We start from the raw sequence: 13,173 nt of genomic DNA, 5'->3' as shown, positions 1-13,173 counted from the left end.
GCTATTTGATCTCCATCTCTTGAGTGACCAAGGCATCTGCGGCAGCGTCCACCTCTCCTGCGCTACGAACGAGCCCGAATCCCGTCTTCGCTCTCTCGGGTTCGTCGAACTCCGAGAGCCGATCCTGGGGAAGCCGCGGGAGCGTTGGTCGACACTGCCATCCAAACTCAGGATCTCTCGGATCGCACGGTTCCGCCAACACCTCAGCGCCCAGGAGCTTGTTTATTGCGTAGTCCCTCTTGTAGAAGTTGTTAAGCCGTTCTTCATCCAGCGCCGCCTTATCGCGCTGGGACTTCTCTACCAAGCCCTTGATGAACGCCGATTGCCCTGGATCGACGCCCGAATACGGCGGTGGCGGCGGTGCGGCGACGGCGACGGAGGGCGTCAGGGCGACGAAAAACGCAAAAGCGGACGTCACTGCGACTCTTCCGAGCCCCGGCGCGCACACGGAGCGAACTGAGCACGATCGATCGATCGAGGACGTCGACGTCGACGCAATCGTCACGGTGCGAACGTCGAGCGCGGAGGGCATTTGTCGTGAATATGTGAGGTTAGCACTGAAGTGTTCTTCGGGCACGTTGCGTCAGGCACCTTATCAAGTAGCAACAATGTTTCATCATTTCACCATCGTCTAAGTCTTCTTGGATTTGTAACCGCTCACACCCTTGGATTTCTTGTTTAATCCAGCCTTGCTGCCCTTACCGCTCTTGGTTTCTTCAACCTTCCGCTTGCCGATAGTGCTGGAAATGATCTTTGGCGGTCCGAAGAAGCTTTCCAAACGGTTCTGCGACGCGGCGCCCTGCCGGGCCTTTCTGATCCTCGCGCACACACCTCTCACGCGATCCTCCTGGAATTGTTTCTCCTTGACCAAAAATTCGACGAGTCCTTCCTCATCTGGCGCCTTCCAAGAGAGGTTGATCCCGCTCACATCCATCACTTCGGGATTTTTGAACAGTTCTCGCGCCCCGGCAAACTCCCAATCCTTCGGAGGGGGATACTTCTCAGTATCAATCGCCTCCAAGATTTTCTCAATCGAGCCATGTTCTTTGATGAGTTTCAAAGCAGTCTTCGGACCGACGCCTCGAATGGTATCGGTATAGTCGCATCCGCACAAGATGCACAAGTCAATGAACTGGTCCGCGGTGAGCCCGAGTCCGGCGATGGTCTTTTCGTAGTCGAATTCGAGCACAGGTTTCTCGGCGGATTTCGGCGCCATCAAATTTCTTGCCACTCTCGGCGCGGCGAACGTCAAGGTGTCCATGTCCTCCGTGCCCACGGCCCAGACCAATCCAGCTTTGCACATCGCGGCGCACGTCGCCTCGGCTTCGCACGGCGCCTCAAACGCGGGAATCCCCAAAAGTTGCGCGAGCTTCATGACCTCCATGCTCTGTTCTTTGCTCACTCGCACCGTTCTCTTGGATAATTTCTCCACCTCTTCCTGGTTACCCGCCTCTCTCGCCGCTTTGAGCGCCGCTTCGGCTTCCTCCCTCTTGTCCTTGCGTTTCGCCAGCTCTCCTCCCTTCATCGTCGGTGGCTTCCCGTCGAACACGTACACGGGTTTGATCCCCGCCTCGAGCATCCTCGACGTGCGCATCAACATCCCCTGTAAGTGTGACGTCACCTCTCCCGCCTCGTTCGTCAGCGTCTGCTCGCCCGTGCGTCCGACGGCGATCATGAATTGATAGATGTGCATCGAGGCGTCGATGGCGACGCGTCGGTCGAGATAACTGGTGAATTTTTGCTCTCGCATCGCCCCGGGGGCGTTCTCCGAGAGCAACGCGGTCAAACCTTTGATTCCCATGTCCTCTCCTCTCCTCGCCCTCGACCGTGGACGCTCGACCGTCGCCGCGCGGTCCTCGGTGCGGTCGGTGACACATTTTTGTCAATTTTCAAACTCGACCGTCGCGCGCGTGGGCACGCACACACAGACCCGTGGAGCGCTCGTACCGACCGACCCGGTCCACCGCACCGCGCGCGTTCGTCATCCCGCGTCGACGCCCGTTCGTTCGTTCGTTCGTTCGTTCGTTCGTCCGTACGGTCGTCATGTCCGCCGTCCTCGCCGCCGATCGCGGGCGAGCGATGATGAAGATCTACCACGGCTCATCCATCGCGCTCGCCGCGTTGACGCCCACGGCGATGGCGATCGAGGGTGGGAGCGCGCCGATCGACCTCGCGCTCGGCGTGGCGCTGCCGGTGCACTCGCACATCGCGTTGAACTTTATAATCTCCGATTACGTCCCGAAGAGTGCGAGAGGAGCGACGCGCGCGGCGACGTTGGCGCTCACGGCGGCGACGGCGATCGGGTTGTTCAGACTGAACGCGCAGGGCGAGGGGATCACGCGGACGGCCAAGTCGCTGTGGCGCGCGTAATCCGAGCGATAGATCATACGTTGAGGCGAAGTGTACTTGTAGTTAATGCGAAGCGAAGGATGGTGATGAAATACTGAGAAAGAAATACAAAATGACGCGAAGAATAGTTAGAATGTGGGGTGAGTGATGAAATCAATCTCTCGCGGTCCGCCGTACCACGAGTAATCGGCGATGTCCCCGAATAAGTGCGGCTCCGCGTCGAGTTCGGCGGATTCCTCCTCGTCCAAAGCGATCGAGATCCAACACTCTATGTACCTTTGTTTGCCCCCGCCCCCGGGATTTCTCCACACCCAACAGTTGCTCTGCGGTTTCACTCGCATGCCTCGCGGACGCAACCGAGCGTTCGCTCGCTCGGTCCACTCCCTAAGCGCCTGGTCGTACGTTCTCCACATGGACGCACTCCGCGAAGAAAAGTATGGTAAGCATATAAGCGCCGTGAGCATGATTCCGCATATGTACGTCGTCGACGGCGCGCAGGAACCTCTCGAGAAGGTCGTCGCACTCACGTCAGCTAAACCATCCACAAAAATCTCTCTCCACTCCTCTTTCGAGATCGCTCCCTCGAGGTCTCGAGGCATCGTCGTCGACATCGTCGACGCGCATATCCCGCTCCCGATTCCAAAGCACGACGCGCGCTCGAGACCGACGTTCATTCGTCGCAACACGCCATTGGTGAGTTTCAACCGAGCGGGCGCGACGTCACCTAAACATCCGAACAGCGACGCCACGGTATCCCGACGCCCGCGATTGCCGTCCTCGTCGTAACACACGTACGGGGTGGCATCGAACGCTCGCGGCGTCGCGATCGGCCGTCCGTACGCGTCGACCGGCGACGCCATCGCGCGTGACGCGGTGCGGTGCACGCGCGACAGTGACGCGCACTTTTTCGCTCGTCGCGCTCGACGATACCGCTCGTCGTCGCGCTCGATGGGCTCGGGCGCGGCCGACGCGCCGGAACTGGACGGTAACTTCCTCGCGTTCCTCGCGTGGTGTCGATCGCGCGCGATCGACGTGGACGAGGACGCGTTGGAGTTCACATTCGCGACAACGTCGAGCGGCGAGCGAGCGAACACGGTTGACGAGAATCGAGGCGTGCGCGCGCGGGTCGGGCTGTCGACGTCGAGGACGATCGCGCGAATCCCGTTCGATGCGTGCCTGACACCGGAGACGTGTGGGATGCCGGACGTGGCGCGAGACGTCGGTGAGGCGCTGACACGGATGAAGACGGATGCGAGTTGGTTGTGCGCGCTCGCGTGCGCGTTGTGCGTCGAGCGACATCTGGGAGATGCGTCGACGTTTGCGCCGTACGACAAAGTTTTACCGCGATGCGAGAAGAACGTGGTGTCGATGTGGGACGACGCCGAGCGAGAGCTCTTGGCTGGAACAGAGATTGAACAGTCCATGCGTGACGAGCTTTCGGCGGCGAAGAGAGAGTGGGATTGCGTGGTCAGCAAGGTCTTCGAAAAGCACGGCGTTAAGTGCTCCTTCGATGACTTTCATGCCGCTCGAACGGTCGTAAGTAGTCGAGCGTTCACGATGACGCCGTCGAGGAACGGGCTGGTTCCTATAGCGGATGCGTTCAACCATCGAACTGGCAAACACGACGTCAATGTCGGCGACGGTGAGTCATACACTGGGACGAAGGGCGACTCGTTGTGCGTCAAAATCACGAAAACGGAAGGAGTGAGAGAAGGAGATGAGATATTTAACACGTACGGATTTCTTGGTAACGCCAAACTGTTGAACTCGTACGGATTTACGCAAGTGGACAATCCAGGTGATGAGGTGCGGCTCAACACAACAAACATTCGAGTGGCGGCGGCAATGACGGGTATATCAGGTGGCCAATTAGCCAAACGCTTTGAATGGATAGGAAAAGCAGGAGTGTGCGCGCCAGACGCATCATTTGCGTTCGTGCGGAATGGTGGAATCCCCAACGATATTATAACCGTCGTGTGGGCATGTGTGGTCGATGAGGACATGTTTCAGAAAATTCGCCACACCAACAGACGTGCCGACGCGTTGGAGGCGATGACGACTGTAGCAAAGTCAATGAGTCCACAAGACGCGGGCACGTCTTCCATGATGACATCGCAAGTCGTGGACGTCATTGATCACACTGTCAAACGCCGACTGGCGTTGTATCGCGATTGTTCACAGATGCCACTGTTGGACTCCACCTCGAGCAAGCGCGTCGGCTTAGCGATCGCATTAGTCGAGGCGGAACGCACAATTTTAGAAGAAGTCTTAACCGAACTGGAAACGTTTCGTACCGAAACGGGAAACAAACGCGTGAAGGCTTCGAATGACGCGTTTGACTTGTTTGATTGAGTAGCAGCTTGCTTGTATTGCGGTCAACTAATTCCTGTCATCGTCGCTACTACCATCCAGAGTCTCGCTCCTAAGAAGTTGTTGCCCATGCGCACGGACACTGAGGTGGCCTTCGCGACGTTCGTGGGAAGGATATCGTAAGCCATGCGCTCGATACCGTTCACGAGCTGGTATCGAGTGTTCGAGCTGATCCCCATGTGGAGCGCACCGCACGCGATGGAACGGAAGAACACCTCTCGTGTAAACCCACTGGCGTTACCCGCTAAAACCAACGCTAAATACATGGAGACGACCATGGAGATGGAACCGATGGTGGCGTAAAATTTACCCTTTTTCAGGTAGCAGCCGAAGCGCTGCGCAAGTGAGTAGTCTCCCTTGGCGAACACATTCGCGATTTCTTCCGCCTTTCCGACTTCGCCCTTCCTCGGAGCCAAGAAGTACACCAGCAGCGTGTCGTTTATTATCGCCGTGATACACTGACACATCACCGCAAGCGTCGCCGCAAGTGCCCACGTCGACGGGTTCCCCCGAACTGACAGGTTCACCACCATCGTGATGCAAAAGTCGATCACGATCTCCGCGCCCAGCTTGAACAAAAAGTTTGGATCGCTCTCGAGTCTGTCTTTGATCCCCGACGTGAACTTCTCCACGAGCGCCGCCGGGTTCGGAGCCCGATTCGGTGGCGTCCCCGCGAATCCAGCGCTCGACGAAGCGCGCGTGATCGTTCTCTCCCGTCGTCGTACCGTTTCCCGCTCCGAGCGCGTAATCGAACGCGTTCGGCCACTGCGCTCATACTTCGACGCACGAACCTCCGAGCTCGAGCTCGAGCGCGGCCCAGCTCGAGCGACGACGACTTGTTTGGTCGACGCGTCGTAACGGTCGATGGAGCGCGATGCCGCGTGCACGCGACGACGCGCGCGATACGCGGGAGCGATGGAGAGCGGACGCGCGAGGAGCGAAGTCGTCGTCGCCATCGCGTCCACGAGCGATGTAAAAATCGTCGGCGGCGCGCAGAGTGAAGACTGTAGATCGAAAGAGGCTCGTCCCGTTGTTCCCAGAAGACTCTCGGAGTGTCGACCAAGCTCGATTTGACCCTTGGCGCGCTCTGGCGACGGACGCAACGCGACGAGATGGACGCGAGAACGGACGGAGTGGGATGTAAAAAAACAACACAAATGACACACAAGGGATCGCTAATTTCTTTTTCTAGGGGGACTAGGCGTACTCTACCGCTTCGACCAGGTTGACTTGGGCACGACGTGCGACCACGGATGATCGATGTCTCCGTATTGGACGCTGACCAGAAAATTAGTCAAGCGAACCTGGAGCGCTTTATCGTTAAACTCCGTGATTGGCTTGTACTCCACGCCCTCGTACACGATGCCGCTGATGGGCTGAATCACGGCGGCGGTGCCCGTGCCAAAGATCTCCAGGACGTCGCCGCGCTCAAACGCCGCCTTGATGTCACCAAAAGGAATCATCCTCTCGATCGTCTCACACTCGCCCCACTGTTGACTCAGCTCGATGACGCTCTGCCGTGTAACTCCGGGAAGGATGGTACCGTCCTCGAGGGATGGCGTGATGAGCTGCTTTACTCCTCGCTCGTTGCGAATGAGAAAGAAGACGTTCATCGTTCCCGCCTCGGTGACATACTCGTGCTTGTCATACACAAAGAGCGACTGCGAAGCGCCAGCCGCGGTGGCATTTGCCTGCGAAATAACTGTCGGACCGTAATTACCACCCGCTTTCACGTTCCCAGTGCCTCCCGGCCACGCACGAATATACTTGGCGTCCACCGACAGTTTGATTGGCACGAAGCCAGATTTGAAGTAAGGTCCAACCGGGCAACACAGGACGAGAATCATCGCCTCAGCGCACTGCGTCAGGCCGAGCCACGGGGTGGTGGAAAATATGACCGGTCGCAGATACATCGAGAACCCTCTCTTTCGAGGAATCCAATCCTTGTCGATGTCCACCAAGGTCTCGATGCACTTCAGCAGTTCCTCTCCATCAAAATCTGGAAGCGATAGTCTCTTCGCCGACGTGCGGAATCTCTGCATGTTCATGCGCGGTCTGAATAGACGCACGTCTCCGTTCGCGTCTACGTATGCCTTCATGCCCTCGTAGCACTCCACGGCGTAGTGAAACACGTGTGCGAATGGGTGCAAACCCACTGGTCCCGCTGGAATGATCATCGGCGCGTTCCACCCGCGCTCCACCGACCACTCCACCTTCAACATATGATCCGTAATAACCTACGATATTTACGTCATTTCCATCGTCAGTCACTCTCTTGCGTCGAACGCGCGTTCACTCGTTCGAGCTCGTTCGCGCGTCGCTCGCCGTCGCCTCTCGCACCGTGCCGAACCCGAGATCTTCGTCCGCGCATCGCGGCAACGATCTCCCCGTGATCTTCACCCGTAATCGCGAGCTCTATGAATCATCGTCGCACACGTCCTCGTCAGTCTCCCGCGTCGTCGACGTCGTCTCGATCGCGTTTATCTCGCTTCCGTTCAACGTTGTTCCCTCTGTCGCGCTCCCTCTCCCTCCTCAACGTCTCGTCGTCGTCGTCGTCGTCGTCGTCGTCGTCGTCGTTGCGTCGCGTCGCGTCGCGCGCAGTACGCACGTCTAACCCCGCGACCGTCATCTCGCCTCGAGCTCTCGACCCCGTTCGCGCGCGCTCGGCGTCCTCTCGTGCGGTCGAGCTCGAGCTCGAGCCCGTCTCGGTGGTGGATGCACGATTTTGGCGGGAAATCAACGACGACGCTGACGAGTCATAACCCGTCAAGGAGTCTCCAGCGTCACCAGTGGCACCGCGCGCGCGTCGTCTCGAGCGCGTCGCGCATTTGTTCGACCGCTCGCGCGCGACGCCGCACTCGACGTCGCGTCGATCGCGCGTCGATGGCGATGATGCACGCGTCGATGGCTGTGACGCGCGCGTCGGCGTCCGATGCGCGCGTGAAGCGTCACGAAGACGTCGGAAGAGAACGAGGACGCGGACGACCGGGACGGATGAGCGGACGACCGAGTGCGACGACGACGGAGGGAAGACGCGAGAGCGTCGTCGCGCGCGCGAACGCAAAGATTAAGGTGCTTGGATGCGGTGGTGGCGGTAGCAACGCGGTGAACCGGATGATCTCGGGTGGACTTCAGGTGCGTGGATGAGCGAGCAAGAGCGCGTTTGAACGCGCCTGACGCTCGCGAGCGCGTCGCGGAATACGACGGGAAACGTGAACGAGCGATCTCGATACTGACAAAGATGCGTTGATCGTTGATCGCGCAGGGCGTCGAATTCTGGACCGTTAACACCGATTCTCAAGCGCTCGTGAACTCGCTTGCGCCGAATAAGCTTCAAATCGGTGAACAGGTGACGCGAGGATTGGGCGCCGGCGGGAACCCGGAACTCGGAGAGATCGCGGCGAACGAAAGCAGGGACGCGCTCGAGCAAGCCGTGTCGGGAAGTGATCTCGTGTTCATCACCGCGGGTATGGGCGGCGGCACCGGGAGCGGATCTGCCCCAGTCGTCGCGAAGCTGTCCAAGGCGAAGGGCATCCTCACCGTTGGCGTCGTGACGTACCCGTTCTCTTTCGAAGGACGCCGACGTATCCAGCAAGCCACGGAGGCGATCGAGGCGTTGCGAGCGAACGTTGACACGTTGATCGTCATCCCGAACGACCGTTTGCTCGACGTCGTCGAGGAGGGTACACCGCTGCAAGAGGCGTTTTTGCTTGCGGACGACGTCTTGCGTCAAGGCGTCCAAGGTATCTCCGATATTATTACCATCCCTGGTCTCGTGAACGTCGATTTCGCCGACGTTCGGACGGTGATGAAGGACAGTGGTACCGCCATGCTCGGTGTTGGCGTGGCTAGCGGGAAGAACCGCGCCGAGGAGGCGGCGCGAGCCGCCATGAGTGCGCCGCTCGTGGAACACTCCATCGATCGCGCGATGGGCATCGTGTTCAACATCACTGGTGGTCCGGATATGACTCTCATGGAGGTCAACGCGGTCTCCGAAGTCGTGACTTCGCTCGCCGACCCCAACGCGAACGTTATCTTCGGTTCCGTGGTGGACGAAAAGCACCGAGGCGAGATCGCGGTGACAATTGTTGCGACTGGTTTCCAACCAGCAGGACCGGGTGGTAAGTTCCGTGAGTCACCCTCGCGACGAGCACCCGCACCGGAACAGAAACAAGAAGAACCGCAACTCGCGAGGAGCGAGTCCGCACTTCCGTGGAACCGCTCTGAAAGCCGCCGTGGTGGGGGATTCCTCGGTAGCTTCCGACGCTAAGCGACCGTGTAATGGGACAATTTGACAATATTTCGGATTTACAGTGTGCATTTGAGTGAATAGTCTATTTCGCGATCCTTCTACATTTCAGCTAAGCTTTTGTGTCGCACCCGGATCTTCTTCGCTGTCACTGATTGGAGCCTCGCCCTCGTCTCGCTGTTTGAGCACCTTGCGCCGGAAGTGACGAACCATGCCGTTGATTTTATATGACCACACCACATTTAGCAACAGTCCCATGAGCACGAGTGTGTACAGCGTCGCCCGGACGGAGTACGGGAGGAAGTTATCCTCCGTTGACCTCAAGTCAAAGTTCAGCGCAATGAACGCGCCGCCGTAACCCACCAATCGGACCGCCACAAAGACACAAAAGAAGGCGACGCTCACATAGTACTCGAGCCAGTTCCCGGCGACAGCGCCTCGCGTCTTCATCCCGAGCTTCTCCGCAATGTACGAGATGTATGGTAGCGTGTAATCCATCTCCCGCCACGACTTCACAAAAAATCGCACGTTTAAGATCGGCGTCGACGTCTCGCACGTGCACAACCACCCTAACATGTACGGGTACGCCCCGTATGCGTACGCCAGGAAAGAAGCCGTGGCAAAAGCCGCGTGGTGCGCCAGCATGTCCACACCCCCCAGATTCGGGTACTGCTCCACGACGTGAAACAAATCGTACAAAACATAACTAAAAAATGCGATCGTCACCACCTCGACGAACCCCACGAACCTCTCGTCGTCGTTCGCATACAGCGATAACCGCTCGGCTTCCGACGCGTTCCGCAGTTTGAACACAATGACCCATCCCGCCCACGCTAAGAAGATCGCGTGCACGAACGACACCGCGTACGACGCCAACGCCTTCTTATACGCCCTTTCCTTCGCGTCTCGCTCCGGTAACCCATCCGCGAACGCCTTCTTCGCTCCTCGAAACATCGCCTCCCAGATGAACACCCCGAGCGCGACTCGCCCCAACGAATGGGCGAGCGACGGCGCGTCCGTCATCCGCCTCGCCCCCGTTTGCGTCGATCGACCGGACGACTCCTTCGACGCCCGCGCGAGCGCCGACGCGTCCGTTCACGTCTCGATCGCGATCGCGAGCCTCGGTCCCGATCGTCCTCTGGCGTCGACCGATGATGGCGTCTCCGACCGTCGATGGACTCGAGGTACTAGGGTTTAGATATAGGGTTTAGAAACAACGTCCCGTCGGCGGACGACGACGCGTCGCGCGCGCGCAGACGCGCGCGCGACGACGTCGCGGCGACGCGCACGGTGCGCGTCGACCGGACGTCGCCGCTCGAGGCGACCGTCGACGCGCGCGCGCGGTGTGCGTCGAGAGAGTGTCGTTGCCGAGGACGTGTACCGACACGTAGACTGTTCGCCCACACGAATTGGTGATTCGGCCACGCCCTTGACCGTCGGGCGTCCCGAGGACGGGCGTGGGCGCATTGGCGCACTCCCGGGCGCCGGGCGCGGGCGTGGACGGGACGCGGAGCGAACGGACGGCGTCATGTCGAGCTGGGATGTACGTCGGTGGTGGTCCTTGATCGCGCGCGATGCGAGGCGACGACGCGATGACGACGACGACGACGCGCGATCGCGCGACGCGCGCGCGGAGCGAGCCGCGGCGCGACGGGACGCGCGCGCGAACGAGGCGACGGGTTGGGAAGAGCGATGACGACGACGACGACGACGCGTGCGTACTGACAGTGTGCGTTTGATCCGTTTCACGCGCGCGCAGGCCATGATCGATTCGCTGCGCGTGGTGGCGGCTCCGGACGGAACCGCGGCGGGCGCCCTGAGCGCGTGCTGCATCGCCGACCACGCGGGAAACGTCTGGGGACAATCCGAACACTTTCCCGGGTTCAACGCCGAGGAGGCGACGGCTTTGATGGCGCTCTTTGCGAATCCGATCGATCGAGCGAGCGAGGGGATAGTCATCGGTGGTTCGCGATACGTCTTTCTCAACGGCGGCGACGAAGACGGCGTCGTTCGAGGCAAGCGCGGGAGCGAGCACGGCGTCGTCGTCGTCAAGACCAAGACCGCGTTCGTGATCGGCATTCACGGCGATAATCTCGAGACGCGGCAGGTGAGCGCGCACGTCGAGCAATTTGGGGACTACCTCTCATCGCAAGGAATGTGAGCGACGACTTCGCTCGCGCGACTCCTCAACCGCTCGAGTGAAATAAAATCTGCACGACGTCACGCATCGACGTGGACTTTCCCCGTCTCATCGTCCTCGCGCGCGCGACGTCATCGCGCGACGACCGCGCGCGAGATGCGGACGACGACGACCGCGATGCACGCGCGGGGACCACCCTCGCGCGCGCGCGCGAAGCGCGTCGACGGACCACGGATGAGAGCGGAAACGTCGACACGGGCGCGAGGGCGCGGACGGACGATGGGCGTGACGATCGAACGACGACGTTCGTCGTGCGCGACGTTCGCGTCCGATCGGTCGGAGGGCGAGAGGGATGACACGCTGACAAATCTGGATAAACTCTTGGGGGAGTTCGAGCGAACGCCGCGAGAGGAGACGAGGGAGACGCCGACGAGGGCACGGGCGGCGGACGCCGAGGCAAAGGCGGAGGGCGCGCGCGTGGCCGCGGATTTGGCCGCGGCGCAACGAAGGATCGCGCGAGAGAAGATGGGTAAACCCATGGGGATGTTTAGTGGTGATAAGAAGCCGAAAAAGCTGGTGAATCCGGAGGAGGAGTACGATTTCAGCGAGCGCGCCATCGCGGCGCTGGTGTACATGCTGCCGCTGCTCGATTCGCTCAAGTATTCAAAATTTTTGCTCTTGCAGTTCCCGGTGTTCGGATTAGCGCTCTTGCCCATCAGTCCGATTATCGGGTTGTGGTTTAAGCTTGGATTTTTGCAGATCGCCGTGTTTTTCGGCACTTACCTGGGCGTCGTGCAAAACCAAAACATGAAGCGATTCGTACGTTTCAACGCGCAACAGGCGGTCCTACTGGACATCATCCTCATCATCCCAGATTTACTCACGCGCACGTTCCAAGGGATCGATGGCTCGGGCCCCACGGGCGGAGCCGGTCTGCAGGCGGAGATCATCTTCTTTAACAGCGTCTTCTTGTTCACATATATTTGCTGTGTCGTCGGCGCCGTGGGTTCCACCGCCGGCAAGGAAATCAAGTTGCCGCTCATCGGAGACGCCGCCGAGATGCAACAGCCTCGTTAGATTTTGATTGTGCATTAAAACGAAGTAACGCGCTATTTTGAACACTCGCACTCGTATCCCTCACTCTCAAGCCGGCGCGAGCAACGTGCCACTCTCAGCGCCGGGTTCCTTTCTGACGCCGAACTGCTTGAGGCGCGCTTTGAGTTGCTGACAACCAACGTGCGCACGCATCAACTTCAAAGTTGTCTCTGTCGCCAAAACGCGCGCCCGTTCAGTCTCCAACTCGGCATGAAGAAGAGCGTTCTGCGCGCGCAATTTTTCCACCTCGGCTTGCGACGAGACCATCATGCGAACCGGCTTCAGAGTCGTTGTCTCGCCATTCGGTGAGAGTATGCGTGCGAAGAGTTTGATGCTTCGCATCCCTTCCGGTATTGTTTGTACGAGCGATCTCGAATCAGACCCTGTCTTAGCTTCTAAACCTCGTCGCAGTTGCGACATGCTCGCCGCCGCTGCGAGAGCAGACTGATTCGGCAACCTTGGTGGTCGTCCTCTCTTACCCTTCACCGGCTTACTAACGCCCTTCACCTTCTTCGCCGCGTGAAGCATCTTATCGTTCTCGGCCGCGATCTGCGCCACCGGCCGCTTCTTCAGCGGCACGCGATCCGCATCCGTTTCCGGTTCCCTGCCCGCCTCTGTTCCACTTTTATCTTCGCGCGCGCGTTCTCCGTCCCTGCACGTGTGCTCGAACTCATAAACCGTCCGCGTCGCCCCCGTGACCTTTTCGACCTCGACTCGCTTCCTCGCCGGGCATCCGAAGTGTTTGCACCTGTAGTACGATCTCTCCGTCGGGTGCGGGACCATGTTCCCAGCGATGAGCTTGCACCCGTACTTTCTCCACCTGAATCCATCGTTTTCATCAACGCCTTCGTCCGGGCGCACGTTATGCGCGACGTCGTCGTCGTGGGCTTCGATTGACATTGGAGAAATATGCGCTCGAAGGCTGATGTATTTTCACGACGCGCGCACCACAGTGCGCGTCGATCAGTGA

At 59.4% G+C, this 13,173-nt stretch overlaps 12 protein-coding genes across 12 annotated transcripts; 5 read left to right on the top strand and 7 right to left on the bottom strand.

The window, feature by feature from the left end:
- Nucleotide 1: 1 nt before the first annotated feature.
- On the bottom strand, nucleotides 2–532 carry OT_ostta08g02295 (hypothetical protein; the record flags this gene model as incomplete). The annotated part of the gene is made up of 1 exon (XM_003080746.1): nucleotides 2–532. One exon carries the CDS (start codon nucleotides 530–532, stop codon nucleotides 2–4), a length of 531 nt encoding a protein of 176 aa, XP_003080794.1.
- A 99-nt stretch (nucleotides 533–631) lies between these two features.
- On the bottom strand, nucleotides 632–1,801 carry OT_ostta08g02290 (Helix-hairpin-helix motif, class 2; the record flags this gene model as incomplete). The annotated part of the gene is made up of 1 exon (XM_003080745.2): nucleotides 632–1,801. The coding sequence occupies one exon, from the start codon at nucleotides 1,799–1,801 to the stop codon at nucleotides 632–634; it is 1,170 nt and encodes a 389-aa protein (XP_003080793.2).
- Nucleotides 1,802–2,043: 242 nt separating this feature from the next.
- Nucleotides 2,044–2,370, top strand: OT_ostta08g02280 (Succinate dehydrogenase [ubiquinone] cytochrome b small subunit, CybS; the record flags this gene model as incomplete). The annotated part of the gene is made up of 1 exon (XM_003080744.1): nucleotides 2,044–2,370. The coding sequence occupies one exon, from the start codon at nucleotides 2,044–2,046 to the stop codon at nucleotides 2,368–2,370; it is 327 nt and encodes a 108-aa protein (XP_003080792.1).
- Nucleotides 2,371–2,477: 107 nt separating this feature from the next.
- On the bottom strand, nucleotides 2,478–3,209 carry OT_ostta08g02270 (unnamed product; the record flags this gene model as incomplete). Its single annotated transcript, XM_022983584.1, has 1 exon — nucleotides 2,478–3,209. One exon carries the CDS (start codon nucleotides 3,207–3,209, stop codon nucleotides 2,478–2,480), a length of 732 nt encoding a protein of 243 aa, XP_022840988.1.
- Nucleotides 3,210–3,297: 88 nt separating this feature from the next.
- On the top strand, nucleotides 3,298–4,701 carry OT_ostta08g02260 (unnamed product; the record flags this gene model as incomplete). Its single annotated transcript, XM_022983583.1, has 1 exon — nucleotides 3,298–4,701. The coding sequence occupies one exon, from the start codon at nucleotides 3,298–3,300 to the stop codon at nucleotides 4,699–4,701; it is 1,404 nt and encodes a 467-aa protein (XP_022840987.1).
- A 23-nt stretch (nucleotides 4,702–4,724) lies between these two features.
- OT_ostta08g02250 (Protein of unknown function DUF3411, plant) lies at nucleotides 4,725–5,675 on the bottom strand (the record flags this gene model as incomplete). The annotated part of the gene is made up of 1 exon (XM_022983582.1): nucleotides 4,725–5,675. The coding sequence occupies one exon, from the start codon at nucleotides 5,673–5,675 to the stop codon at nucleotides 4,725–4,727; it is 951 nt and encodes a 316-aa protein (XP_022840986.1).
- Nucleotides 5,676–5,927: 252 nt separating this feature from the next.
- OT_ostta08g02240 (Branched-chain amino acid aminotransferase II) lies at nucleotides 5,928–7,348 on the bottom strand (the record flags this gene model as incomplete). The annotated part of the gene is made up of 3 exons (XM_003080741.1): nucleotides 5,928–6,956; nucleotides 7,060–7,134; nucleotides 7,328–7,348. The coding sequence occupies 3 exons, from the start codon at nucleotides 7,346–7,348 to the stop codon at nucleotides 5,928–5,930; spliced, it is 1,125 nt and encodes a 374-aa protein (XP_003080789.1).
- Nucleotides 7,349–7,602: 254 nt separating this feature from the next.
- Nucleotides 7,603–8,989, top strand: OT_ostta08g02230 (Cell division protein FtsZ, C-terminal; the record flags this gene model as incomplete). Its single annotated transcript, XM_003080740.2, has 2 exons — nucleotides 7,603–7,854; nucleotides 7,985–8,989. 2 exons carry the CDS (start codon nucleotides 7,603–7,605, stop codon nucleotides 8,987–8,989), a joined length of 1,257 nt encoding a protein of 418 aa, XP_003080788.2.
- Nucleotides 8,990–9,076: 87 nt separating this feature from the next.
- OT_ostta08g02220 (TRAM/LAG1/CLN8 homology domain) lies at nucleotides 9,077–9,991 on the bottom strand (the record flags this gene model as incomplete). The annotated part of the gene is made up of 1 exon (XM_003080739.2): nucleotides 9,077–9,991. The coding sequence occupies one exon, from the start codon at nucleotides 9,989–9,991 to the stop codon at nucleotides 9,077–9,079; it is 915 nt and encodes a 304-aa protein (XP_003080787.2).
- A 505-nt stretch (nucleotides 9,992–10,496) lies between these two features.
- On the top strand, nucleotides 10,497–11,129 carry OT_ostta08g02210 (Profilin; the record flags this gene model as incomplete). The annotated part of the gene is made up of 2 exons (XM_022983581.1): nucleotides 10,497–10,511; nucleotides 10,728–11,129. 2 exons carry the CDS (start codon nucleotides 10,497–10,499, stop codon nucleotides 11,127–11,129), a joined length of 417 nt encoding a protein of 138 aa, XP_022840985.1.
- Nucleotides 11,130–11,387: 258 nt separating this feature from the next.
- On the top strand, nucleotides 11,388–12,185 carry OT_ostta08g02200 (unnamed product; the record flags this gene model as incomplete). The annotated part of the gene is made up of 1 exon (XM_022983580.1): nucleotides 11,388–12,185. The coding sequence occupies one exon, from the start codon at nucleotides 11,388–11,390 to the stop codon at nucleotides 12,183–12,185; it is 798 nt and encodes a 265-aa protein (XP_022840984.1).
- A 66-nt stretch (nucleotides 12,186–12,251) lies between these two features.
- OT_ostta08g02190 (DNA-binding WRKY) lies at nucleotides 12,252–13,103 on the bottom strand (the record flags this gene model as incomplete). The annotated part of the gene is made up of 1 exon (XM_003080737.1): nucleotides 12,252–13,103. One exon carries the CDS (start codon nucleotides 13,101–13,103, stop codon nucleotides 12,252–12,254), a length of 852 nt encoding a protein of 283 aa, XP_003080785.1.
- Between the last annotated feature and the right edge of the window lie 70 nt (nucleotides 13,104–13,173).

This window comes from Ostreococcus tauri (genome assembly GCF_000214015.3).
Source record: "Ostreococcus tauri WGS project CAID00000000 data, contig chromosome 08, whole genome shotgun sequence".
Lineage (NCBI taxonomy): Eukaryota > Viridiplantae > Chlorophyta > Mamiellophyceae > Mamiellales > Bathycoccaceae > Ostreococcus > Ostreococcus tauri.
This window is presented reverse-complemented; position numbering and strand designations above follow the sequence as displayed.